Raw genomic sequence first — 22,857 nt, 5'->3', positions numbered from 1 at the left:
ATCTTGGTGCTTAAGTTCATGACAACTTAGTGCTGTAATAAGAGTAAGCACATCAGCAATAGCTTGAACATCAGCAATAGCATGAGGTACATAGAGAGTAGATAACATTATATAGTAACAGTAAAAAGGAGTAAACGAACTACAGTGGGATATGTAAACAGAATAGCAGCAAGTACCTGTTACATACAGTGTAAATAAAAATTCATAGCGACAATAAATCAAAGAAGAATACAATAGACCGTGTACACAAGATTCCTGAGGTAGTAGGGAGGAGAGTGGGTGGGAAGAGTAGATACACAGTTTTCCCCAAAGTAGTGCTGCATAGATTTACTTGAGGGGTTTAGTGTAATATGGCCCAAGACTCAGGCATGTTACGAGTTTTTTTTTATGCTTTATTACTTTATCTGTACCTGAAGACAGATCATTTTATACTTTGTGAAAAATGAAAAATAAATTGGTTTTGCATCACCCATTCAGCAGTTGGAAGTTCAGTGGGCCAGCCAGCCAGCCACAGGCAGTAGTTTGCTCATCTCTCACTCTTAGCTGCTAGCCCTGGGTGACATCCCCTTCTGCACTGCCTAAAGTGACACTCTTGGTCTTCTGGTATCAGTGATGGGAAAGTAATCCGTTAATTTGTTACATAGTAAGCCAGAAGCCAGCAGGTGCTAGTAACACCTGTGTCCCTATGCTGCACTGAAAAAGTTCCTACTACAGCACAGCTCCTATATATGGCAGTTTTTTTATTTTTAAACTACATCCGGTTTACATATTATATTGTTAAAGTTTTCAAAAATAATTGTCTGACTTGTTCAGTGCCAAGCTTTGTATTTGCACAACCCTTGGCATAACCAGGAGTGCACATGGAATCAGCACATCATAAATTTTACTGCTTATTCCAGGTTATTCTTACACCTCAAGATTATGTCCAGCGAAGACAATTTGTGGTGGTAGGCATAGTAGACGTGATTTGTCTCTACCATTCCTTACCCCATTTACAGAAATCCTGGGTATGTTCCATATCTTTTGGCACCTTAGAACTATGGAAGCAGGCTTAAGTTATTTTATGGTATACTGATGCCAACAAATTATTCCTTGCATATTTTATGACCAAGTTGCCCGACACTCTAGCCAACCTCCTCTTTTGCAGGGCATAACCATAATGGTCTACTGTGGAAAACATACCCCATTCTAGATTTCTACAGTCGTTGGGGAAATTTGTGGTTTGAAAAATCTGTTTAGTTTTGATTTTTGTTCAATTTGTTTGTCGCACTTTGCTGCAAAAAATGTTTTGGGAGTTGTGCCTTAAGAGCATCAAGGTAATTTATAAAATATTCATTCATGCCATCCACTCATTGTTTGTGCTTTCGCAATAATTTGTCACTTGCACTGGTGAATATTAAGTTTTTAACTTTTACTCTGTTTCCTCTTCTTGTTTAGTTGCAGCCGCCTTAGACAAGTCCAGAGCATCCTCAAACAAAGTTGCAAATCCAGACCTGATGGAATCCTCTGCATTTTAGGTTTGTAATTTTTTTCTATAATTCAATTAAAGTTCCTTTCAGTTGTATGCCTTGAACCCCAACAGTATTCTTCATGTGTGGCCTAATGTTTCCCTTTTTGTTGGGATTATTTGAAATATATACGGAAAGACTGAAAAAGCCTGCTATTCCCCTTAACATCTTTTATGCTATCTAGCCGGGCCTGCTATTGTTTACAGGTCTCCTGGCCAGCCTTTGGCAGGGCCTACAATAAGCCTTCTACACCCCTTTGCCTTTGCTTCTTGTGTCTTTCTTACATTTTTGAGGAGATTTACTTTTACCTTTATATTTTTTCAATGGGATTCTCTTTCTCTCATTGTGATATTTTTAGACTTGCTTTGTAAGGCTTTCTCTGCTAAACTTCACTGTTAAATTACAACACTTTGTTAAACTTTGTCCAAGAATAACTCGTTTTTAGCTCTGGCCTTTGAGAGCACTTTAGTCGTTTCACAACACAGTTTCTTGAAAAATGATTTTGTAGGCTTTTGGTCAGTGGTTTACATCCATTGGTCTGTTTCATTGTCAGTCACAGTTTAGTTCCATCCACCAAAGCAAGGGGCAATGGCTCAAATTCACGTCCGCCGTAGGCTCCGTGTGTGTGAGGGATGGCATTTTGCTTGCACACACCAGCTATTAAACTAGTGCCCTTTAGTGAAACGGATTGTTGGACAATATGTGCTTAAAATAGGTTCTTTCATTTTCACCCACCAGTTGTTCATCACCGGTTTCTCTGTTTCGCTATTCTTAAGTTTGCACCCCTCATCTCAGCGTCCTTTGCCTTACTGTCTGTCCCTTTTAATTTGATCCATGACTCCTCCTTGCCTGCAGACAATCTTTTGTAGTTTTGTAGGCCCTTTCCTGTTGATTGGCCCTCTTACCTCCAGGTGACCCCCAGATTATTATCCTTCAGCCTGAAGCTACCAACCCTCTTAGAATGGTGGCTAGAGCATGAGGCTGGTATGGCAACTTGCTTGCGGAGGTGTTTTTTGTAGATTAATTTTGCTTTCATCCTTTTTTCCTTCACGCTGGTTAAATAGTGTATTGTGTTAGATAGCACGGCATAATATTTAATTTACGTTTTATTGTCTGTGTTACTATGCCCAAGTTTTGTGATAATTTTGCCTCTTCTTTTCCAGGGCTAACGGCTGACAGACAAAGAGTTTTCTTTATTCAATATTTACCCCCTCTGTTGTGCCTCCTCTTCATCTGCCATGCTCTCTAGACTCTTCCTAGGACCTCTTTGACTCACTCCCTGCCTGTTGAAACTAGTGAGAGTCCTATATCTTTTAAGTTTTGGCAAGCACTCTGTAGGTGATTGGTTTGTTTGCAGTGGTCAGGTGACACCCATCCCCTCTAGCACGCACCCTCTCTTAACCAGCTGTGGCATTGAAGTCAGTGCCCTGTGGACCCGGCGGCCTTCAAACTATCTTTTGACTACATTAATTTGGAATGTGACCTTTCAGATATACAAGTTACAAGGGAGGCTTCTTCTCCACTTCTTTTTTTTTTTGTCAAACCATTTTTATTGCAGGACCAAGTACAGCTTACAGCAACCAGGATGCATGTCAATAATGCAGGTTTCCCATCCTCCCCTTAATCATTAATCCGTGTAGTATACACAGCCGTACTGCCCACATCCCAGAGGCCGGGCGGCGTCATATAGAAACATGGCACATTAATACGAAACTGTCAGGAGCATACTTCCGGTGTTCTTCTCCACTTCTTCAAGCAAATGTCCCAAATCAATCGTTGTTTCTAAGTTTTTAAAGGTCTGCACTTTTTTAATTTTTATTTTCTCAGAAATTAATTCTGTTCCTCATACTCACAGAAGTCTGCAGTTGGTCTAGACAGGGTTCTCCAAGTAGGTCCTGTAGGGCCGGATCCATGCCAGATTTTTAAGATAACTACATTTATCTAAATGAGGAAAGGCTAAAAATCTGGCATGGATCCGGCCCTCCAGGTCAGACTTTGGAGAACCCTGGTCTAGAACATTTGAACAGACTGGCTTTTCCTACTTTCATTTACAACCATCCAGCGTGCTTTCCAGCCTTAGATCTGCTCAGAACGACCCTTTCCTAATTTTATTCTCAGAGCATGAGGTCCATATTTTTGCACACATTCCATTGCTATAGCAACAGTATAATTTTGTTTAATGGTATTGCATATTATGCTTGGATTTCTTGAAAATGCATGTCACCCATTTATGTATTTTTGTAAGTATTTTAACACCCAAGTCGCATTTAAAGGATTTTAGCGACTGTCCTTGGGGAATCTGCATAGTCTTCTAAAGATACAGACTTTATGTTCTGCTTGGCCTTTGACTCCGTCAGAAAGGATTTATTTATTTACTTATAGTGCTAAGTTCATGTCTGGTGAGGTGGTATTTGGACTCTTTAGGACACCAGTTGGCTAAACATTGATCTTTTTCAGAGCTCAGAAGTATCTTTATGATTCTGGTAATGCTCTATGTCTGTTAAAGGGCGTTGTAGTGTTGAAACAGTACAGTGTAGTAGTTTAACAATTATTCCAGCAGACAAAATCTTCCAGTGTAGCGGGTCACCCGAGTGTGATTTGGTTTGCTTCACTGATTGAGGACTTTATGTGGAATTAATTACCTTGTGCTATTCCGAATCAGAAATCGTACAGACCTTTTTGAGTGTAGTTGCTTTTTAAGTGGACAAGGATTTCATATGAGTCTTGTATGTTAAGTTAGGGGCAACCTTTCATTGCTGTTGAGCCTGAAATGCATTAAATATTTTAGTTCTCATTAGTACAGTTTGGAATTATGTCTCAGGAGCTACGGCCACCTACTCTCTCAACTTCCTCTTCACTAAAAATAAACTATACCCAGTGGTTCCTCTTCGAGCCTACTAATGGTGCATGCACGTTATATTTACTTCTGAGATTCTCCACATGTTGTACAACTCTCTCAGATTCATCTTCTTGGAATCTAAATCGTACTAAGCCTCGATGAGCTGCTGTAGTGGTACCGTACTGCTCAGAACATCTTTGCTGTGCAGTTTGTAAATTGAAAGAACAAATAGGAGCCATGTTATCCAGATAATCGAAAGCCTGCTCAGTGCAACATTACATTTAGTATGGAAACAGTTTGGCCGACGATCATTAACCAAAAACCTGAAGAAAAAAGACAGTTTAACAAAAAAAAAGTTTTAAAAAGAAAAACATTTGGTTTTCATAGTGAATGCCAGTTAGTGAACATAGTTTGAATATTCAAGCGGAAAATCGTGCTAACGAGCCACAATATGAGGCAGGCTACGGGGGGCAGTGAGAGAAGGAAGTATGGACAAAAAGGATAAAAAGAGAATCATGGGTGAAGGGGGAATATTCATGTATTTGAAAGTAGGTTAAGGAAGGTGTGTTAGGACTTTGGAAGTGAATTGGATCAATACAAAAAGAATCTACGCTCACCTTTTAAAAAAAAAAAAAAAAATCCATAAGTAGTATTATGCCTAAAAAACATATATAAGACATAAACACAGTATAAGAGTTAATTTTTTTCAAAAAGGTAAAAATACCATTTGTCCTGAAAATTTCGATGTCATGAATTTATGATTCTTTTAAATTGCATTCAACCACATAGTGTATGGTAACTGCCTGGAAAGCAAAAGGTATTGCATATTTAATGGTACTTAATATTATGAACACAGATATTGCTGCCCCTGCACGGTGCGTGACTGTGGCAAGCATTTGCTTTCTTGCTTCCCGTTTGAGATTTCTCAGTTCGATGTTATCATCAAATGCATAGACCATGAGCACGTCTATAAATAAAAAGTGCTGTCGAAGTGAAGTGCTGAAAGAGATTAACTGGCCTGTTTATCTGCAGCACTCGGGGAAGGGTCAGTTTCAGAATAAATGTTTTCTTTTCCAGTTAAACTTGTAGTGCCTTTTTGGCAGGGGGTGAACTGTATTTCCTGTTCCCTGCCGTCATCTGAAAATTATTGAATCTGCTTATCATTTGTTCTGTTGAGTACTGACTTGTGACAGACCAGTGGAATGAGTCGATAAAATCCACCCCACTTCCTGCAGCTCCGATTCTTGGCCGAGGTGCATCAGGGATGTTGTAAAGGTCAATCTGCAGTCGTTTCGAATTCCGAAATGCAATGTCCTATTTCGTATTGGGGTGCGGGGTGGGTAACCCTGGTATTCTATTGTTTCATTGAAGACTAGGGAACCCTCGTTCCACATTTATGTTTTTTTTTTTTATACTTGAACATGACTGGACTTGTAAACTTCCTCCTTTCGGATTGCATCAAGATCTGTAGTTGTGCTGCCAGGACTTGAATCTTCATCTTTCTCCTCGATTCTTGTGATTGAGCCTGCATTTAGCTCGGATTTGCCTTGATCGATCTCAAGTTAGGAATTGGACTAGTAGTTCTTAACCTGTGCTCTGCGGACCCGTGGTGGGCGGCGACACCTGCTCAAGGTGTCCAGGACTGCTTAGAAAATGGAATAATATTGACTAATAAACTCGTGTGTATGTATGTGTATGTATAAATATATATTTTCACTGAAAAAAACAATAGGTTTTAGGGGTGTTATAGTTAGCTGGACATTTCACTTGAACAAAACCATTGAAATTCCTCCGATATAGTTAGTTGTACTAACTACATCTCGCGCGCCCGCAATCCACTGCTGATGATGTCACATATTACATCATTCATGACATGGTCAGTGACATCACTGATGACATCTCAAATGACATCACTGATGACATCATCCAGTGAATGTGGTTTGGTTCGTTATTTAAATATGTATTGTATATATATAGCAATTTGCATTGAAGAATGAGTGGATATATAAATATCTGGATGGAGGATTTAGTAGCAGTGTGATTGACTGTTTACTTGACTAATTTATAGTGTCTCACTAAATATATTGGATAGTGACTAAACTGTGTGAATATCTGTATCACTGTGTAAGTTGTTGTGTAAACTGCTGCACCAGTTGGTTACTAGCTACGTGAAAGTCTATATTATTTGTGGATTAGTTAACTGAGTATTTGTATGAGAGAGTGAATGTGTGTGTGGTTCGGTGGGGGGGGGGGGCGGGGGTTGTGACTGCCCAAAGATGTGTGAATAGTTGATTCAGTAGGTATATTAAGTTAAAACTACATGTTATAACAGTTGTTTGGGTTAGTGAATATCTTTATGGGTGTGGTGATGAGCCAATATATGTCTCAATGGTACATGTCCAACAAACTAGGAAAATAAAAGCCAGTGTATGTGTCAGTTGTTGTATATACATAAGTATATATATGACTCAGTGATTGTATGAGTGACTGTATGGATAACTGTATACATGTAATAGTGTTTTTATAACACACTAAGTATGATTTATTATCTATATGAATAGATGAAGTGGTGTTTATATAAGTGTATAGCTAAGTAAAAGTAAGTATGATCCATTGTTTGCATAAGTGAGTAGGATGACTTCATAAGTGATTAGGATGTGTGCTGCTGTGTAATGTCGATATAGGTGTATAAGTGATAGTGTTCTATTGATCATTGACAGCATGTATGAGTGAATCTATAGGTAAGTGATTAGATGTGGGTATAGATCTAGGAATCACTGAGTGGGTGTTTAGAAACTTGTATTGGCGTGTCAATGGTTTTAAATCTGGCACTCTGTATTTTACAGTGAGTGATGAAAGGTTATACTAGTGTATGATGAGGTGTATCTGATTGTCACGTGGATGATGCCATCAGTGATGTCATCAGTGATGCCATTTGTGATGTCATCAGTGATGTCACTGACCATGTCATGAATGATGTAATATGTGACATCAGCAGTGGATTGCGGGCGCGCGAGATGTAGTTAGTACAACTAACTATATCGGAGGAATTTCAATGGTTTTGTTCAAGTGAAATGTCCAGCTAACTATAACACCCCTAAAACCTATTGTTTATTAACTGAATTTCTAAGGGTTTTTTTAAGGCTAATTCCTAACTATATCAGGCCTGAAACCTATGTTTTTTTCTGTGAATTTCAAAGGTTTTTTAAATGCTAATTCCTAACTATATCAGGCCTGAAACCTATGGTTTTTTCACTGAATTTCAAAGGTTTTTTAAATGCTAATTCCTAACTATATCAGGCCTGAAACCTATGGTTTTTTCAGTGAATTTCAAAGGTTTTGTAAATTACAATTTTTAATGTATCAATTGCTATACTGATTTATTTTATACTGTTTTGCTACATTTTTTTAACTATTTATTTTTAGATATATTTTTTTAAATTACATTATAATTACATTATACATTACAATACAAAATATACTTTCTCAGAATGAATTACTTTAGTTTAAATACTTGGCAAATAGGCAACAGACTTTTAAGTACAGTAGTTACAGTTGTTGCAATGGGCAACACGATTTCAAACACAAAGCAACATTGAGCTCAAAGTGAATTTCTAGTTAAATGCAATTTAGTTACTTTATGGATTACTTTTCTAACCACAGGACTGGATCCTAGATTCAGTCCTTGGACATCTCCTGTAAACAGTTGAGTTACAGTAGTTATTTTTAAGGAATATTATTGTATTTTAAAAGTTGACACTTAGAAAACGTTTCACATAGAATCACCAATGTTATCCTATGGCAGAAAATTCACATAGCAGGTAAGTAGTGTTATCGTTACTTTTTCTTACTCAGTGGTGGACCCTGGATCCAGCACTGGCCAACCTCCTGTAAACAGTTGAAAGAATGTGTTTAAGTCATACAGACGATTTTTTTAGGAATATTTTTAGTTTGTGAAAATAGACACTTAGAAACTTTTCTGCTGAAAACCACACAATGGATTCCTATGGAAGGAAATACAAGTTACTGGTAAGTACGCTTAGAATTACTTTTCAGGGTCAGCGCTGGGCTAAATGATGCATCCCTGGGTTCTCTCCTGATAAAAGGTGAGTAAATCGGAATTCGTAGTTCGGCTGATTTTAGAGCAATATTTGTACATTTCAAAAATGGACACAGAAATTTTTTTCTGCTGAAAACCACACAATGGATTCCTATGGAAGGAAATACAAGTTACTGGTAAGTATGCTTAGAATTACTTTTCAGAGTCAGTGCTGGGCTAAAAGATGCAGCCCTGGGTTCTCTCCTGATAACAGGTGAGTAAATCGGAATTCGTAGTAAGGCTGATTTTAGAGGAATATTTGTACAATGGTAAAGGAAGGGGGCGGGACCTGAGGTGACGTGTGCAAACACGCTCTGTGGCGCGTTTTAAGTTGGGAGATTAAGTCCCCTTGAATCCTGAGGTCCCCTGGCGGCCAACTAGCCCACCAGGTACCTCCAGTAAGCGCCACGGAGCTGCCTTGCAGAGAGGTGTAAAAAGGGGCGTGTGGCCTAATTACACCTCTCTACAACGCAGCCCCCTGGCGCACACTGGAGGTTCCTGGTGGACTAGTTGGCCCCCAGGGACCCCCAGTATTCAAGGGGAATTAGATCCCCCTCTGCAAACGCACCAGGGGGCGCGTTTGCAGAGTGGTGGAAGGAGGGGGCGTGGCCTCCGGCCCGATCCCTTCTTTTTTTTTTTTCTTGTTTTCAAAGGGGGGCTGTGTAGCCCCCCTTCTTTTTCTAATTTTTTGGCCCTGGGGCCCCCATCCCCCAGGGCCTGCCCCCAATTTCTTTTTTTTTTTTTTTGTATAAAAAAAAATAAAAATCGGGAGGGGGGCCGCGTGGCCCCCCTCCCGAGGCCATAATTTGCCCCGGGCACCAAATCCTCCGGGGCCGTTTTTAAAAAAAAAAATCTTTATTTTTAGGAGGGTGGCCGCGTGGCCCCCCTCCCGGGCCACTACTGGCCCCCGGGACCCCATACCCCGGGGCCTGGCCACCTCGTTGGGGACCGTGGGGGGGTCCCAATACCCCCACGGCCCCGCCGACTCCCCGCCTCCTGCGGGAGCCAGCATTGCTTTCCCACATGGGGAGCAGCTAACATGCTCTGGCTTCAATGAAGCAAAGCAGTTTGCAATGGCAGGGTGGGAGCAGCGAGGCTCCTGCCCTGCCATTGCAAACAGCAGTGTCCCGAGGGTGGGCACCCCGGGACACTGCAGGAGCCAGCCCTGGGGGGTGGAGGTCCCCAGGGCCATCATTGGCTCGGGGGGGGGGAGGGGGCGCGTCCCCCCACCTAGTTAATTTAAAGCCACGGGGGGTGGTGGTCCCCGGGGCTTGGGGGTCCATAACGGACCCCCTATTTTAAATATTTTGTGCCCCGGGGAGGTGGCGGTCCCCGGGGCGTGTGGGGGGGGCTCGAGCACCCCCCCTCCCCCCCACACACACAGGGTTTTTTTAAATTTTTTTAAAACAAGCCCGGGGGGTGGCGGTCCCCGGAGCTGCGGTGGGGACCATGAGCCCCTCATACATTGAAATAAAGCCCCGGGGGTGGTGGTCCCCGGGACAGTGTGGGGGGGATTGGGAACCCCCCCACACTTTTTTTGTAAATTATGCCCCCGGGATTCGGCCCCCGGGGGCAAATTAGAATATTCCGCGCTGGAGTCCGCGCTGAATTTTTTTTAAATTTTCGGCCGAAATTCGCTCAGGGGTGCGAATCTCGCCGATTTGTTTTTAAAAAAAATATCTTTTTTTGGCCCTGGGGTTCCTTGTGGTACCCTCTGAGCAGGCCTAGGGGGTCAGGGTGTTTCTACCCTGCCCCCTTGTCGCGTTTTTCGCCTTTGTTTTTCAGGTTACTTGTGCCTCTGTTCTACCGAGGCACAAGATGGCTACCAACACTTCCTGATCTGGAGTTTTGACAGCCAATTAGAATACAACTCGTGCACAGCAGGGTGCGCGCTGGGTGCGGGGAGGGTTTGCGGATCCTCCGAGGCCATAGATATCACTAACTTTTTTACCCTAATTTTCTCAGGAACTACTGAACGGATTTACACCATTTAACCAAAAGGCACGAGTCTGAACTGAGGACTACCTCTTTGCCAAATTTGGTGTAATTCCGTTCAGCAGTTCGGGCTGTAGCTGCGTCAACAGGTCCTATGGGAAAATGCATGGGGAAAACGCGTTTTGGGACCCCCTTTTTTTCTCGGCCCCCGCTTGACGAATCACCATGAAATTTTCAGCATAGGAGCGGACTGGAGCTGGCCAAAAGTTTGGAAAATTTCGCGAAGATTCGTCAATCGGCGCCAACGTTATTCCGAATAGAATGTTGCAGATTTCCTATGGAAAATAGGTCCTAACTATATATACCTACTGGCGACCGCCAGTAGGTAATATATATATATATACATACATATATATATATGCAAACTGCAAAATTGAAAAATTTTAAACGATCTGTACATGTGAAGGAATTTGACACTAAAAATTAAGTTGTCATTTGCAGATTGAGTTGTAGGAAAAGCACAAGTGCATTAAACAGAATATAGTGTGGGTGATAGGTGTCCTGAATTGAATTTAGCAAAGTTTCAGCCTTCCTCATAAAATAAAAAAAAAACCATTATATTTGTTTGCGAACTAAATAAAATATTTTATTTGTGCATGTGTTTTTGATAAATGCTTGTTTTTGCATTTTTGTGTATTTTTTTGAGGTCCAAATAATCGAAATTGCTTAGGCTGAAATCCCTGCTTCCAGTACTAACTTGTTGGGGTCTCAGATTCCAAAAATGGTTCAGCGTGAGTATCTGGATTCCTGTGCTTATTAAGTCGGTGTCCATAGAAGTCAAATCAAATCATCTTTATTCGAATCAGAGAGTGAATCATAAAAGTGTACATAACAATACATTAAAAAATATTTACAAATTTTAAAATGAATGTAGATAAAACACATGCACTATTTAGCATACCGCAGTTAATGACTTCCTTCTGGAAATAGCAGACCTCAAGAATCTAGCTAATACCACGCATGTATACAAGTTTGGAAGTAATTGTAGGTATAGATACGCCGGTCTACATTGTCTAAAATTTAGTGATTTCAATTGAGGCTTATTAAAAAGAATCCTCAGATCTTTATAAAATTTACAAAAGAACAGTACATGTATGGTTGATGGTTCACACATCTTGTCACAAGGTCAATACATTAGTTATTAGTGATTGGGAAGCTTGTCAAACAGTGAAAGATATCAAGCCTGAAACGCGTCAAGACAAACTATGTTGGGGATTAAGTACGCTAATTAAATACAGTTGAATCGAGAAACTGGTCAAAACTTTTTAGTTATGCTGTACAGTTGGTTTGACCAGTTCCACCGATAATCTCACATCTTCCAATAGGTTTAAACCTTCTATCTTTAATGATTTCCTGGTGATACGCTTCAGGGTTTCAGAATTGTCATAATATTCAGGATGGCAAATGTCAGACATACATTGTGTGATACATTTTAACCATGCAATGTTCAGAGGAAGCTCCGAGTCACAACAGTCCTGTACAATAGCACAATCTGATAGAGACATCTAGCCGCAGATTCCCAATTCCGAGTGGCATATAGAGTTAGAACAGCTGGTTGGGAGCCCAAGGAGATTTTTAAAGAAACCATTTTCTAACAGCTGTAAAGAATCCACATTTACATAACCCCATAGCTCGGAACCATACATTGCAATTGTTCGACATTTAGCGTTGTAAATGGTTAACATTTCTTTAGGAGGCTTACAGCCCAATTTCCTTGAAAAATTGCACAGGCACGTAATTTGATCTAAGCAATTGCATCGTTCTCGAGCTTAATGCGCATCTCCAGTTCCCTACACCATCAAATATAATCCCCAAGTATGAAAAAGAAGGCGTTTGTGGTAAAATCGCTTTTCCTATTAAAATATTACGCCCCTTAGATATTCTTCGGCCTGCTTTCATGACAAAGGTTTTGCTAATATTGATTAATAACCCCAGATTCTCCATAAAGAGTACAAGTTTATCTAGAAGACGCTGCAAAGCCAGTGGGGTGCGGGCCATAAGCACCGCATCGTCCGCATAGAGTAAAACCGGTATAGGCCGGTGTCCAGTTTGTTGCAGATTGGTGCATGTGTGCTACCCAAGGGTGCTACCCAAGCTATTAATATATAGATTGAATAAAAAAGGAGCGAGTACGCACCCTTGACTAACCCCTTTTCTGATATCAAAAGATCGTGTACATTCACCTCTTGTCCCAAAACTGATCTTTGCGGAGGCGGTTGAGTACAGATATCTGAGGAAGTTGAAAATAGAGATGTCTATACTCATTGACATCATGTATAGAGACACAAGGGAAACCCTACTTACAAGGAACCAGGGTACTTACAATTAGACAAAAAAACAGAGGTTCCTGTGGACACTCAATGATTAGATATCAAAATACATTTATGCACAATCGCAATGAAAGCGGAGGTAAGGTAGATGTCAGAGAGAAAAAAGACATATAACAGAGTAGTAGAGAAACAAGTTATTTTATGCAATGCGTTCACATTATAATTGCATTCAATGTGAAGTGTCCCAAGTGAAACCTATCAATATTAATTGTGATTTTATTGTGACATTAGTTTCCTTATGGCGTTTTAAACTGTCCAAAAACAATTTATTCAGCTATCAGGAACAATTCCAGTATGGTGCATTGCAAGCACTAAATCTGCACACCTGTCTCATTCTGTGGTCCAGAGAAAACATGCAAAGCCTGTTGAGCAGTCACTGGCTGCTAGAGTAATTCAGAAATGTATGCAGTAGCACATCATTTTGATGGCCACATTTATGCTCATCCTGTGTGAAATTTGAAGATATGTTATTCTGCGTTGGATCATGAGCCATTTAGATTTTTCGGCATTATTGTTTGTATGAGGAATTTAGCCAGATAATTGCTCAGCGGGTTAAGCAAGCACCACTGACATTTGCGATGATCATCAGGTCATAACTTTGAACCCTACCAGTCTAGTCAATCTTCCTTTCTTTAAAGACCATGATGCACCATCTGCAGTGGATGATCTGGATACTGTTTGAACTCTGCTTCTCAATTAGCAACCCCAAATCTCACCAGCAGCCCTCACAGCACCTCCGGTTCATGTTATTTCTGGACACTAGCCTTCTTCGCACTTTCCCTCCTCCTCCTCCTCCTCAGGGATTTGTTGACCTTTGGGAAAATGTCCCTAGACTTTCTAGAGGGTGTGCGAGTGCCGGTTATGAAAGTCTTATGCCTGATAGATCTGCCGGCTTCATGCGTTCTCCTGGTCATGTATGCACATTGGCATTTGATGGCTCTGCAGTGGTGCCTCCGAAGGCAGTGGTTCTAGTACAGGAAGAACAGTCTGGCTCCTTCATAGTGCTGCAGCAGATGTGGTTTGGTGGGGGAATTGGACACGCCTACACCGTGGGATGATCTTTAATCCCTTTCCGACCATGGCCACAATAGTGATAGATGCACCTTTGCCTAGAGACGTCGAGTCTGTGGTCTAGGGCAGATCTGGTTAGGATCCAAGCACCTTGCGGGTTCTCTGAGTGTCAGGACCGACAGACTGAGCCGGCATTATTTTGCTGATCACAAGTGGCGTATCTTCTTCCAGTGGACTATTCCTCAAGTGGACTTGTTCTCCTCCTCTGAAAGTGCTCAATGCCAGCAGTTCTGTGCATTTCAGGATCAGTTGGAGGATGCAGTTGATTTGAATTGGAGCTTTCAGCTGCTCGAAGCGTCTTCCCAACACTTGATTTATCAGGTTGTGAGGACGATTTACCTAGACTGGACTCAAGTCAATCTATCTGTTGCCCAGATTGGCTCAAGAAGGTGTGGTATGCAGACCTTTGGCACTTCTCTCTGTGTTCTTCTCAAGCTGCCATTCATACTGTATCATCTTTCCTAGTGGGGGGAAAAGTCCTACACCCCATATTTTCCTAGCGCCTTCTTCATGCCTGGAGTTTGAGCAGGAACCTTTAAGATCCTTTCAGCTGCCACCGGCATTTGTCATCATATTTTCATTATCTCGTCCCCCCTCAAAAAATATGTAAATTCTGGGAGTTAGAATAGCTTTGCTTCATGAGGCGCAGACAACAGCATAGAGTCTCTTCAGTCTTGGTTGTGGCAAATCCTGCCTAGCCCAGTGGAGTGTGCAGGCTGGACTGTAAAGTGGTATTTGTTTGCTTTGTCAACATTCCTCTGTCTCCCAGACTAGCCTTCCCTGTTTAAATCCCCTATTGTGGTGTGTTTTCTGAAGAGGTTAACTATTGTATGTCCATCACCTCCCTTTGTTGTGTCCCAGTAGGACCTTAATCTTGCTTTGACTTTTTTTATGGGGTCTCCGTTTGATCCTCTTTACAGTTGCAGATGCTAATCTTTAAAAGAGGGGTTTTTGTGCCATTTTTGGTAAGTGAATTATTCAGTTCCCCTCCACAATTGACCTAATTCCGTGACATTACCAGGGCTGCTTTTCTCCTTAAGTGGTGACAGGTGGAAGAATGGCTTCATAGTTTTGATCTTTGGTGGGTGTTGAGTTTCAGTCTGGACTGCACCAAGGATATATGACTGGTTGAGCAGCTCTTTGTTGGGTACTGCGGTTTCACAAAAGAAAAAGAGGTCCAGTAGCGGACATTGTCCAGATGTATCATCCTCTGCATCAAGGCCTGCTTCACTTTGTCCTAGAAAGAACCCTGAGAAGGAAACGGGGCTCATTCCACCAGGGCCAAATCTTCAACTTCCACCTTTGCCAGAGGAGGTTCCTATGGCAGAAATCTGCAAGGGCATCCCTACAGTCTTTTACTAAGCGTTACTGCCTGGCTTCCTAAGTGCGTAGGGAGGACTACTTCACCAGATGGGTTCTGCAGGACTTTCTCATCTAACCATCAACCCTACTGTTGTGTATAGTATTCTAAAGGCAAGGAGTCTGCATGCAGAAGAAAAAGCTATTAACCTGTGGCAGCGATCTTTCTGGTGGATACTCTTATCTACTTGCAGGTTCCTCACCATTCCCGCCCACTCCCCGTTTGATGGCTGTCTTATAGGGAAAGTTATTAAAGATCCACTTTAAATTTGGCACTGTACCACATTGTGTTGATGCCAGTCCAGATGCACATCTCGGAGGTTTGGAAAAAAATGGATGGAAGCGGATATTGTTGCACTGGGGTGGGCTTTATATGGCTTCACTGATGTTGGCTAATATCCCTCCTGGCATCGATGTAAAGCCAGTGCCCCCCTACCAGTGACTTGAGAGCTTCGAAGTTTCTGGATCCAGTCTGACACCTGGGATTATTCTACAGGTGAGGAATCTACAGGTAGATGGAGTATCCATCAGAAGATGGTTACCGCAGGTAAGTAATTCTTTCTTCTTATCTGATTTAATGCTCCAGGTTAAGGTAGTGGTGCACTTTCAAAGGCTAGGGTTCTGTTGAAGCACAGCTGACACTTGAACAAGTGACATTTCAGTATCTGGAAAAACAAGAGATTAATTGTCTGCACTGGTGGTCATACAGAGCCCACTGTGCAAGTTTGTGGTTACATCAGCAAAATAGAGCTAGAACTACAGTGAAACCAGACATACAAATACACATTGATGTCGATGTCTGCCATTTGTTTATAGTCTAAAGTCACATAAGAGCCTTGCACTTGCTGGAGTCCATTTGAAATATATGTCTGTAAGGCGAACAGAGGGGGCTGCGCACAGTCTGGTTTGCATGAACCAGGTAATTATCAATATCCGTAGCGACATTTTCTCTGAGAAACTAATCAATCTATAGCAAAGCAAAACACGTCTTTAGTTTTTTTTTTTTCTCTCCGACTTTTTGGGATGAAGATGCTGGCTCGCCGAAGCGAAAGAGAGTACAAACCAACACTGACAAATGAATACCCCGCCTAATTAAACAATATAGTATGCTTTACTCATTTGAAATGCTTTGTGACGATTTGCTTTGGAAAAGCAACTTGGACACAGGGATCCAGTACCCCGAACAGTGGCAGAAAACCTTCTGCTTGAAAGCCCTGCTTCTCCTGGCAACCAGGGACACATATGACAACCCAGAACTTGTTTTATGTTATTGTTCTAATGGATTATGTGGTTGCATTGGCTATTTCCCCAGACTGATAAACTCTGCCAAGTCTGTGGGTCCTCTTGGTATCCCTCCTATATAGTGTTAATCTCTGCCTTTGTTAAGGGACATTGAATTAGAGATGCAATCCTTAATTTTAGCAGGATTCATGAACCTTCAGTTAAAATGAAGGTACCTGTGTATAATTTAATTACTTAATTTTTTGTTTTGGCAATCAACTTTATTGATTTTTAAGATCAAGCAATTAACAGCACAAGACATTAGCCCAATGGTTCATGGCATTCCGCATATGTTACCCTAGATTGCATACAAATAAATGTTTCAAATCACTGCCACCGAGCATAAACATTGCATTTGTGTACACAGGTAAACATTGGTTCAGTTAATCTAATTGATTCATCCATTTGCCCCAGACCTTTCTATACTTGGTAGGGCAGCCCCGGGCCTCAAATAAGGGTTGTTCCTGTGCAGCAGACCAGTCTACCTCTTGGCACCATTTGGTTATACTTGGGGGTTTAGAATGCACACAAGCAGCTGCAATGTCATGCTTGGCTACTGCGATGGCTGTCCCAAGGAATGACCTGTCAGCTCTGGAACCATCTAGGCCGCCCATTACTCCCAGGATGAAACGTACGGGATCATTGGGAACCAGCCAGCCCACGACCTGTGTGATTTCGGACTCTATTGCTGTCCAGTACGGGATTAGGCTAGGGTAGGTCCAGATCATGTGGTAAAAATCGTTCATTTCTTAATTTATATATATTTATCACTCGAAGGCCATTGATTTCATCGTACAAAGACTGTAGGGGTAGGTCACTAGATCAGCACCATACTGGTCTGATTTATTCCAAGACAATAGAAAAATACTCCCAAAAGGTAAACATAGGAAGTAACGATAAGATATAACTCTACATAGCTTCCACACATGCTGCTCTAGTGATTTATCAATATGAGTAAAATCATAAATGGTGTGCCACAAGAATTGCTCTTGGTCTCTAATTGAAAGAAAAGAAGATACAACTTTTATTGGCAAGAAAGCACAGAATCTACAAAGTGCGCAGAAGGTCAGTCAGCCCTGCAGAACTGTACACTGAACTTCAAATCACAATGTAATGGACCATGGTTTACATATTTCTTAAAGGTGTCTACGTCAAACATATAGATTAGCATATTTACTGATAAATTTGTATGAGCACAGCATCATTATTAGAACGACAATACTATTCTACAAAAATAACTGATCACATGACTAACGAATGCAACCTATATATGCCTGTAGTTTGCTACATTTCTACACTAGCTTGGTGTCCCTGCCATGTCCCTCTTTCAAACGTAGCAATGCCCTACTCCTTTATGTCTACTGTCCTGTGAAGCCTAACCTCCCGTCTGGGCTGCACCTCTGTTCAGCTTCATCTGCAAATTTTCTTAAATCGTGTTCCCTCTGAGGGACTGTGGCCTTCACTTCTAGGGTGATGTCCACATATATTTTCCTACTCTACCTGAATGTGCATCTGCTTCCCTCCCCCAAATCTTAAGCCCATTTATGCTGCTTTTTATTCTGCTATTGTAGTAAGGGTGGGACTGTATCTTTCTTTTAACACGTACATCCGAACACGTCTTCCTGCTGATGTTTGCATTCACTTGTATACACTTTCTTCATTTTCTACAATACTCTTCAGATGTTGAACCCTGATCTGAAGAGGATCTTTGAGTTAAACTTATCGGAGTTAATTTGCATGAAGGTCTGGCTACTAAGAAAGAATGGGTGATATGAAATAAATATCCAGTTTCTCAGTCTGAAAATGACATTTTTAATTTTGTATGTGATTAAGTTATGTGAATAACGTTTCTTCTCAGTAAGAACTTGCTTTACGCCCGGCTTCCAAATATAGGGCGTAAAATACTTCCGCTTCAAAAGCTTATCTAAACCCCTGTGCGAGTATCCTCCTGACTGTATTGGAAAGCTCAGAGTATCATCACTTACACATATGTTCACATAACCATTTTTGTACTAAGCTTATATACGTTTAGTAGCTAATTGCTTCTTATTGTTAAGTGCCACCGCTTATTTTTAACTTGTTTTGAATGTCGTAATTTAAAACCCAATTACTTTTGCTGTACAACAGTCAAAGGTATACCCAGGTAATTTGCCCATCCTGGAACAATGTACCAAGTGCTTGGTAATATTATATCCTACAGATGCTCCAATACGAATATACATAAGCTTGCATGGTTGCCTTGAAATTTGCTTGTGATGTACTTGCAAGGATTGGCAGACCTGTATCTGTGTAATAGGTCATACAATTATTTTCTTTATTATATCTTACAGGAATCGACAGCAGATACAATGAAGGCTGCAGAGAACTGGCAAATTACTTACTGTTTGATTTGTATAACCAGAAAAATAATGATTTCGAAAACCTCGGATTTCCTGAGGAAGCCCTAGATGGTATGTTTGATCTTCTAACAAACTTGCAGACGTAATGAAAGGTTGCAGCTTTGCGACATGTACAAAACATAGTTGTCCGCTAGTGTTACTGTTTTCTGACACTTGTGTAGCACAGAGTCTGTATTAGCATAGCATCTCACTACATTTTTGTAGGCCGTAATATGGATGTCTAATCCTTTCCAATTTCAGACCGCCATAGTAAAAGCGGAGTTTAGCAAATCTAGTTAGTAAGAAGAGCAATCCATTAATGTACAGTAAAGGGAAGAGTTGCATGGCTTAACTTGGACTGTGCATTATTCTGATAGAAGTTGTGATGAGAAAAGAAATATAGCAGATGGCTTAGAGTGCTTGATTCAGGATGTAGAAGGATGAATAATGATTGTAGCGAGGTCTTAGGCACATGGAACGCTCCTTGAATGATCTGGTTGTGGGTGACATGATAGAGGAGTTTGGAATTGATGTTATGTTTCCCCAACTGGTCTTTTAAACATTTCTATTTGAAAACCATTGAGAATACAGCTTAAGCAACCAATCGGCTGTCCGCCGTCTGCAAGTATCCTTCACATCAACTACCATTCTGAAAACACATACAGATACTGACGATGCTCTAGATCAGCCCACCTCTTTGAGTAGGACCTGTTTTCTACCTTTAGTCTTTTCTGTTGAAACAGGGCTTCCCCCGTGCGTCCCTCACTCCTATGGGTCTCTCCCAGGCTCTGCAGACCATATTTACTCGTGTTGCCGTACCTTTAAAACAATTTCTATGAATGAATTTCGTTTTCTTCTCTTCAGCCACCACCCATGGGAACCAGGCAACTGCTGAAGTATTTGCGCCCTCTCAGATGGGTTTCTACTGCTGTAACCTTTAAACTTCTCGATCATCCCTCCCTCTTCCACAATCGTTTTTCCAGGCATAAAGCATAACTCTATCCCAAAAAAGCACTGCAGTGCATTATACATGATTTACATGGTTAATTAAACATGCACCAACATGAGCATATACTGGACACCCACCGAAGACCACACTTCTAGAAATGCTGACTGGGAATAAAAAGGTGAACATTCCCAGGTCTTTCAGAGGAGTTTAAGGCTTCGAAAATTTGGTTTCCATTCCCTAGGCCTCCTAACTCACATTTTACAACTCACTGTGGCCAACGAAAATGCCTTTAGTCTAGTGAAAGCTTCTCTCCCCAGCCCCCAGATCAAGTTATTCATCTGTTACCTGTGCCGGTCCTTTCAGCATATTCAGGGAAGAGCATGATCCTTTTCATGTGTATATATTTATAATGTTTGAAATTTGAACAGGCTAAACTAATTAAACATATGTAACTGTTATCTCTCTTCCTAAAATCTGTTGCCTTTTTGGACACATGGATATTTTGCACAGCCGCTGAAAGTCTGGTAGGGCTGGGGTGCAGTCAGTCACTTGTTAGTCATTGCTCTGAACAAAAATACTTGCCCAGAGCAGTCTGATGGTTCAGTATCCTTTTTGAAAGATCCAGGAGGGCTTGATAAGAGACACATCATACCTGCCTCGAATAGGCAGCTAGTGCCAGAATAGAGGCACTCACTTGTGAGGTTTGTGACTATAGAGAATTGGTGGGGCTGGTGCTGAATCAGTCACATGACTATCACCTGAAATTTAGTCCAGGAGACCTAGGGCAGTGTTAGTGACAAATGCATTTTGTCTCATGTGTGGCTGGAGCAGTGGTGGTCACATGGTAAGTCAATGACTGTGAAAGCTGTGACTGTAAAGAGCCTGTGGTTTGCCACCGGCAGTCTCATGTCAAGTTAGCTTACGCAAGGTCATTAGTGGAGAAGGATCAGTCGTGTGACACACTTTTAATGATGTTAAAGATCATTCCCTGACTGTGCTGCATTACTAGCTAAACATTTAGTATGCCATATTGTCGTAAAATCTAAATACACCTTTTTTTTTAATACAACATGTATTTGTGACTATAGCAGTTCCTCACATCATTAACCAAAATGCAAAAATGCATTCTAAAAAGTGCTAAAACTGCTAAAGTGCAATACGAAAAAGTGCTAATGCATTTTAGTAAAAAGCTGCTACATTAGTTTTCCAACCCTAGTACTATAATCTTTCTTTAAATTTTTCAAGTACATTAAAAAACTTCTAAATTTTTAATAGCTCCTACCCTCCTAGCATAGGCTTCCTCGAATTTTCGGGTTCTTTTCATTTTGTTGAACCATTTCAGATGAGAAGGTGCTTCCCTGGATTTCCAATTCTGCAAAATTAGGGAGCGAGCCACTATACACGAAATAAATACGAAGGCTTTTTCGGGCTCGGATAGTATCTTTTCATCTTTACTGATACCAAACAAGGCAGTTTCGGCCTCGAGCATAATGTTCTCACCGATTGCTTGCCCAATATCCGAGAAAACTGCCTCCCAAAAAAGCCTAAGTCCTGAACATGCAAAAAAAGTATGATGCCACCCGCCTTCCCCATCTATTTGGCAGCGAAAGCACCTATTTTCTGCGCCTGGAAATCTTTTTTTTTAAAGCAGCCGGAATTAAATAAGAAAGCCATTGTGATAGAAAGGCCATCCTTTTAAAATTTGCGGCACTCAAAGATTTGCTTCCTAGGTGGCACATAGACTCCCACTCCTTCCCTTCCAGCCTACATCCGGTCTCCCGAGTTATTTTGTCCAAGTGAGTCTCTATCACGGAAGCCTGTCCCTGCTTATGGAGCAGCCGATACCAATTTCCCACCCCTTTGACTTTGGCCCCATAAAGGGCTACCACAAATTGATTAGGGGTGTCCAAAATACCACTGGTATTTGTTAGCAGATTAACAACACGTAAATATTCAAGAAAGGTCGGCTTCCGATGTCCTTCCGCCCGTGCCGTTATTTCTTGCCAGGAGATCGGCCTATTTTGAATTCTAAAATGCCTTAACTCGGAGAGTCCACAGCCTTCCCAAGTACTTATATGCCTAGATTGTAACTGGAGGCCGAGACTCGTGCATTCTCTTAATTTTAAATACTGGAGACCAGATGAGCCCATCTTTTTAAAAAAGGACTGGAGTCTAAAAAGATAATGTTTTAAAGTCTTATAACGCGTCTTTTTTGGAAGTTTAGAAGTTTAAAAAAAAACTGGGGTTAGTAATCCAATTTCTTGTGTCATTTTATCCATAAAAAAGCTGTCACTAGTAAGGTTAGATCCCATCAAGCCAGCCACTAAATCAAGGAAGGCGGCCTCATAATAAGTGCTCATGTGAGGCAGTGCTAAGCCCCCTTGTACTGTGGGTAGTTGCATCACGTTCAATTTAACCCTCGGAGCTTTACTACCCCAAATGAATTCCCTAAATAGAATATCAATTTCATTAAAGTATGACTGATTTATTTTAATCGGGACATTAGAAAATAAAAAAATAAGCAGCGGGAGTATGGACATTTTGATCAATGAAACTCTACCCACTATCGATAGAGGGAGTAATGCCCATTGTTCCAACAACTTCTTAATCTTGCCCTTCATTTTTAAATAGTTCAGCTCAAATAACTGATGATACTGATTAGATACATATATCCCGAGATATTTTATAGGATCAGTTTTTGTTGCTTGTATCTTTAAACAAGGAGGAAAAGACTTCAAATCAGCATTAAGGACGAGAAACTCGGTTTTATTGGCATTTATTTTGTACCCGCCTATTTGCTCAAACTCCGAAAATTCCCTCAGAGCTGTTTCGAGGTTCTCTCTGTCGGGAGTCAGATATAAAATAATGTCGTTAGCAAATAGTTTTAATTTAGCCATACCAGGTATCGGGGGTTTGATAGCAGCATTGTTTCGTATCTTTAAAACCAGAGGTTCTATAAAAAAAGTAAAAAGTAATGGCGAAAGCGTGCAGCCCTGTCTGGTTCTACGGTTTATATTTATGGTTCCTGCACAATTTGAGTTAACTATG

General features: G+C 41.1%; 1 protein-coding gene across 1 annotated transcript in view; it reads left to right on the top strand.

Annotated features, from left to right (window-relative positions):
- Positions 1-22,857, top strand: part of DNAAF9 (dynein axonemal assembly factor 9) — a 1,049,036-nt gene that overhangs the window by 149,858 nt on the left and 876,321 nt on the right. The window contains exons 2-3 of the mRNA XM_085642690.1: positions 1,438-1,517; positions 18,813-18,932. Of these exons, the coding sequence (XP_085498816.1) occupies positions 1,438-1,517; positions 18,813-18,932 (200 nt within the window). The remainder of the gene's footprint in view (positions 1-1,437; positions 1,518-18,812; positions 18,933-22,857) is intronic.

This window comes from Triturus cristatus, chromosome 2_2, assembly GCF_964204655.1.
Source record: "Triturus cristatus chromosome 2_2, aTriCri1.1, whole genome shotgun sequence".
Lineage (NCBI taxonomy): Eukaryota > Metazoa > Chordata > Amphibia > Caudata > Salamandridae > Triturus > Triturus cristatus.
This window is presented reverse-complemented; position numbering and strand designations above follow the sequence as displayed.